The 6227-nt window shown below is 58.9% G+C and overlaps 1 protein-coding gene across 1 annotated transcript in view; it reads left to right on the forward strand.

Annotated features, from left to right (window-relative positions):
• NLGN4X (neuroligin 4 X-linked) overlaps positions 1-6227 on the forward strand; it is a 159586-nt gene that overhangs the window by 149912 nt on the left and 3447 nt on the right. Inside the window, exons 5-6 of the mRNA XM_013008539.2 lie at positions 544-729; positions 5075-5864. Of these exons, the coding sequence (XP_012863993.1) occupies positions 544-729; positions 5075-5864 (976 nt within the window). The remainder of the gene's footprint in view (positions 1-543; positions 730-5074; positions 5865-6227) is intronic.

Consider the following 6227-nt stretch of genomic DNA (forward strand, 5'->3'; position numbering starts at 1 on the left):
GTGGACACTGGGGACATGGGGGTGGCGACGTTGGGCTCTGTGGAGAGGCAGAGTGGACACTGGGACACGGGGGTGGTGACGTTGGACTCTGGAGAAGCAGAGTGGATACTGGGGGACATGGGGCTGGTGACATTGGGCTCTGTGGAGAAGCAGAGTGGACACTGGGGGCATCGGGGTGGCAACATCACCCTCTGGAGCAGCAGTGGGCTTGCTGACAGGAGTGAAACTGACACTCGGGATGCTGGGAGTGAGCTTCGAACCCCGGGCAGCACTGGGGGACACAGCAGGTCTGCCCCGTAGGATTTCCAAGCTTGCCGGTCTCCGTGGACACAACCATACTCTTCCTTCTCTCATGGGGCGGCTGGGGGGTTTGAACCGTCGACGTCAGGGTTAGCAGCCCATGCCTGAAACCACCGCACCCGCCAGGCCCCAGTTCCCCAGTTCACGGGCCAGGGGGTGAGGAGCAGCGGTCAGCGGGTCAGCGTGGGGCACTTCCTTCCTCTCAGTGACAGACCCGATATCCCTGTGTCCCTCCGTCTGCAGGTTTCCTAAGCACAGGGGACCAGGCGGCCAAGGGCAACTACGGGCTGCTGGACCAGATCCAAGCCTTGCGGTGGATCGAGGAGAACGTGGGGGCCTTCGGCGGGGACCCCAAGAGAGTGACCATCTTCGGCTCGGGCGCCGGAGCCTCCTGCGTCAGCCTGCTGACCCTGTCACACTACTCAGAAGGTAACGCGGGTGGTGGGCACGCCGGGCCCCAACCCAGGAAGGCTCCTCAGCCCCACTGAGAGGCCGGGGGCATGGCGCATGGTACCAGTCTTCCCCTGCATGGCTGGTCCCAGAAATCGCGTGCCAACCAGTGCGCCTCAGTCCCCTCCGATTCAGGGTCCCCCCACCTGCCTCTTCTGCACACGTGCCAGAGTAGAACTGCCTCCCCCGGCCCCAAGGTGGGGGTGAGGGACGGCTCTCAGAAGTCCATGGCCACTCTTTCTTTCCCAGGCACTTGGAAGTGGGGGGCACCATCTTCTGGTGACTAGGAGTTGAACTCAGACTGCTTGCCGTCACACCCCAAAGACCCCCTAACTCATGCCGTCGGGTGGATGCCGACGCACAGTGACCCTGTGGGACAAGGGCAGACCTGCCCCTGTGGGTGTCCCAGCCGATCACTCGTGCCGGGAGCAGAGAGCCCCACCCTTCTCCATCAGAGCGGCTGGTGGTTTCAAACCGCCGGCCTTCCGGATGGCAGCCCAGCGCCTAACCTCTGTTCCACCAGGAATCCCGCGGGCGGTCCAGTCAAGTCCAGACTGTGGCCCAATGCGGCGCTGCGTTCATTCGGTTCCTGAGACTAGGTGTGTTCAGCCGAAATCCAGAGGCAACGTGATTTTGAGACGTTGAGACAATGATGTGGGACACATATGTCCCAGAAGGCAGCGGTGGTAGGACTGGTGGCTTGAGGCCCATTTTTTCCAATGTATATGGCTACATACGATCTCCCCCGACCACACTCACACTCACACGCACACACCAGGAATTAATATGAGCGACAGTTGGGGGAGCCACTTCCTAAGGAACCCGAGAGGTTAAAAATGATGGCCGCACACAACAGAAGCTCTGCCCAGTCCTCACCATTCCTCCTACGCCTGAGCCCCCACGGTGTCCATCCATCCCCGGAAGGGCCCTCCTCTTCTTGCCACCCCTCCCCGTGGACAACACGATGTCCTTCTCTAGAGACTGGTCTCTCCCGGCAACATGTCCAAAGTACCGTATGTAAAACCAAGTACCGCCCTCCTGGCCTCTAAGCAGCCCTCGGCGTTTCTTCTTCAAGACAGATCCGTTTGTCCTTTGGGGAATGGCGGCTGCTATCGGGATTTTTCTCCAGGGGCACAATTCCAATGCATTGATTCTTCTCTGGTCTCCTTTACCGCATGTCCAGCTTTGGCACTGTTTCTCACCTTACCAAACTCCAGCCTCACCGTGACCCGGCAGGACAGAGTCGGGCTGCCCCCGTGGGCTTCCCAAACGATGTCTCTTGAGCCGACAGCCTCTTCTTTCTCCCAAGGGGCAGCTGGTGGTTTCAAACTGCGGACCTTCTGGACCACAGACCAAACTGTAGCCACTGCACCATCAGGGGCCCCTTTCTCACCTACGTGGGGCACCTTAACACCTGGCCTAGGTGAAGTAGGCAGAGCCCAGGGCCCTGAAGGGATATATTTGTGGAAGGTGTGACCAGAGAGGAAATTCTAAAGCAGGGCCCATCTGGGTTGGCCCAGCAGAGAGCCTTTCTGTAAGGGACATCAATAGGCCCGTCCGCTTAGCTGACAGGACGCCCCGTCGTCAATAGATAGGGCGTGCAGCTCTGAACAGAGGCCTGGACGGGTCTTCTGAGATTCATCTAGCGGAGAACTGTACTCCCTCCAGTGAGGGGCTACGTGTGTGTCCACAGCGGCTTTGACGTCTGCCTCATGAAAGGGCCCGTTTCTTTCTTTTAAACCCAAGTGGGGTGGCAGGTTCCCCTAACGGTCAGTCTCTACTGAGGGAACCTGAGGTCAGCACAGGCTGGGCTCCCTCACGTCAAGGATGGACACAGGGCTCTCATCCTGTCTTAAAACACTGGGTGGAAAATGAGCACGGTATCTTCAGTATCATTGGATATCTACTGGGGGTTCATGGTTTGTTTTTCTCTCCCTTCCCCTCTCTCCCTGTCCCTTTGTGTCTCTCTACCTCTATTTCCGATAGATATTTAAATTAAACAACACTTTCTTTCTAAGAAGGAGTCCTGGTGGTGTACTGAGCTTCTTACCAACAGGTCAGCAGCTCAAACCCACTGGACATGCCCTGGGGAGAAAGACCAGACTGTCTGCTCCTATAAAGACTGACCGCCTGGGAAACCCACAGGGGCAGCTCTGCCCCGTCCCGCAGGGTCGCTATGAGTTGGCATCCACTCGATGGCAGTGTGTTTATCTATCTATAATCTATATCTATTATCTATCAATCAATCTATGTATCTATCTATCTATCTATTTGAATATCTACCTCTCTGTTAGCTCCTCCGGAGAAACACCAGACTGTCTGCTCCTGTAAAGACTGACAGCCTGGGAGACCCCCAGGGGCGGCTCTGCCCCGTCCTGCAGGGTCGCTGTGAGTCAGCGTCCCCTCAATGGCAGGCAGTTTGTTTCTCTGATGGTGTCTCTTTTAAGATCCTCTGTTTTTTGGGGGGAATCCTTTTCAGCTTCGGGGGAAAGACACAGAAATTCAGGGCTGTGCCCACATACAACTCAACCTCAGCCCGTCCCATCCCTAGGGCTCTCGGATTACAATCCCCGTGGACCCAGCACCATCCCTACAGGGTCACGTTCACCACTAGCATCCGGTTCAAACTCTTCACCTCAGATGTCCACCCTGCCAACAATTGCCCTAAAAATGTCCCCGGACACAGCCTCTTCTGCCCTTCCCTCCGCACCCAACCTCCTGGCAGCCCCCTGCCGTAAGCAGACCTTACAGACCACTGGTCCCCAAGTGGCTTTGCCCTACTGCCTCCTTGCAGAAAGAAAGAACGGGGGAGACTCACACACCCAGCCACCCCCCAGCCATGGAAAACATTTGTCCCGAAGCCTATCTGTTGTACAGGATAAAGTGTCGGCACGCACATGCTCGGCGCCCTCCAGATCTTTCTGCCACTGCCCCCAGGGTGCAGCGTGGCCCCGTCTGGGGAAACACTGCACCGGCTCTGGAGTAAGACGGGGCTTTCGACGCCCCTCCAGCGGTCCAGTCTCTGGAGCCCACAGAGGCAGCGCTGCCCTGTCCCATAGGGCCACTGTGAGTCGGCATCCACTCGACGGCACTGAATCGGGTTGCGTTTGGGGTCCCCGAACAGCCCTTTGCCAGGACTGTGCTCTAGTTGCAGCCCCAGGTTTGCAACATTGTAGCGAAAGGGACATTGGAATTTCAACTCCTTATGCACCATGTGCATGTGTGAGTCCATGAGTGTGTGCATCCGTGTGTGCATGCATCCGTGCATTCATGCATCTATGCATGTGTCCCTACATGCGTGCATCCATCCATGCATGCATGCCTGTGTGCGTTCGTGCGTGTGTCCATGCTTCTGTGCATCCATGCGTGTGTCCATGCGTGCCTCCATGCGTGTATGCATTTGTGCATGGGTCCCTACCTGCGTGCATCCATGAGTTCATGCATCCGTGCACCTGTCCCGTGCGTCCATGCATGCATCCGTGCATGCATCACTGCATGCGTGCATGCATCTGTGCATGGGTCCCTATCTGCGTGCATCCGGGCATGCATCCATGAGTGCATGCATCCGTGCATTCATGCGTGTGTCTGTGCATGTGTGTGTGTCCATGCGTGTGTGTCCGTGCGTGCATGCATCTGTGCATGGGTCCCTACTTGCGTGCATCCGGGCATGCATCCATTGAGTGCATGCATCCGTGCATCCATGAGTACATGCATCCGTGCATCCATGTGTGTGTGTGTGTGTCCATGCGTGTGTGTCCGTGCGTGCATGCATCTGTGCATGGGTTCCTACCTGCGTGCATCCGGGCATGCATCCATGAGTGCATGCATCCGTGTGTCCGTGCATGTGTGTCCGTGCGTGCATGTATCTGTGCGTGCATCCCTATGTGCGTGCATTCCTAGGTGCATACGTCCTTGTGCGGGCCCACACAGGTGCTGAGCAGACTCCCTGACAATGGTCTGGGATTTATCCAGGTTCACGCGGGTGGGAGGGTGGGGGGAAAGCAAAGCTGATTCCAAAGGGGCTCAAAGTAGAACGAAAATGCTTCGCAAACGATGATGGCCACGTGCGCACGGTCGGTCCACCCCAGGGTGGGTGGTAAGAGCCCTCCCAAGAAGATGATTAAAAATAAACTTAAACACGAGACAAGAGTCCCTGGGGCCACGGTGCAGCGGGCGGGGACTGCCCGACCGGGAGGTCCCCCTGGCCTGTGCACAAAGCGTGCCTTCTTTGCGGGGGTGGGGTCTTCATGCATCCCTGCAGCGGGGTTGGGGAGGGGCGGGTGCAGGTGTGCGCTCATTTGCATGTCCGGCCCCGCCCCCGCAGGTCTGTTCCAGAAGGCCATCATCCAGAGCGGCACGGCACTGTCCAGCTGGGCCGTGAACTACCAGCCAGCCAAGTACACGCGCGTGCTGGCCGACAAGGTGGGCTGCAACATGCTGGACACCACGGAGCTGGTGGAGTGCCTGCGCCACAAGAGCCCCCGGGAGCTGGTGCAGCACGCCATCGCGCCCGCCACCTACCACATCGCCTTCGGGCCGGTCATCGACGGGGACGTCATCCCCGACGACCCGCAGATCCTCATGGAGCAGGGCGAGTTCCTCAACTACGACATCATGCTGGGCGTGAACCAGGGCGAGGGCCTCAAGTTCGTGGACGGCATCGTGGACGGCGAGGACGGCGTCACGCCCAACGACTTCGACTTCTCCGTGTCCAACTTCGTGGACAACCTGTACGGCTACCCGGAGGGCAAGGACACGCTGCGCGAGACCATCAAGTTCATGTACACCGACTGGGCCGACAAGGACAACCCCGAGACGCGCCGGAAGACCCTCGTGGCCCTCTTCACTGACCACCAGTGGGTGGCCCCGGCCGTGGCCACGGCCGACCTGCACGCCCAGTACGGCTCGCCCACCTACTTCTACGCCTTCTACCACCACTGCCAGAGCGAGATGAAGCCCACCTGGGCCGACTCGGCGCACGGTGACGAGGTGCCCTACGTCTTCGGCATCCCCATGGTGGGGCCCACCGAGCTGTTCAGCTGCAACTTCTCCAAGAACGACGTCATGCTCAGCGCCGTGGTCATGACCTACTGGACCAACTTCGCCAAGACCGGGTACGTGGCTCCGTGGTGCCCCTTACTGCCACTCCCACCAGGCCTCGAACCTGCAGAAACAGGGGTGCCACTCACGGCCCTGGACGCCCCGAGGCCAAACCCAGGGTGCTGCAGGCTCCAGCAGATGAGGAGTGTACCCCCTCCCTCATTGCCTCTCCTCCAACCCCATCCTGTCTCCCCTCCCCATTCCCCCCTTCCTCCCCCTTCTCCTGTCTCTCTCCCCTCTCTCAGCTCTGGGGAAGGCTCTGCTTTTTTCTTGACCTCTGGTCCCTGGCCATCCTCCCTCGGCCCCCGCAGGGGCATAGCCCCCCTCCTCATGTGTGTCTGATTGCTCGTGGTCTCTGTTTGCTCCTTCCTCCTGGT

Source organism: Echinops telfairi, unplaced genomic scaffold (genome assembly GCF_000313985.2).
Source record: "Echinops telfairi isolate 266 unplaced genomic scaffold, ASM31398v2 ScPeMD7_53;HRSCAF=182, whole genome shotgun sequence".
In the NCBI taxonomy this organism is placed as follows: Eukaryota; Metazoa; Chordata; class Mammalia; order Afrosoricida; family Tenrecidae; genus Echinops; species Echinops telfairi.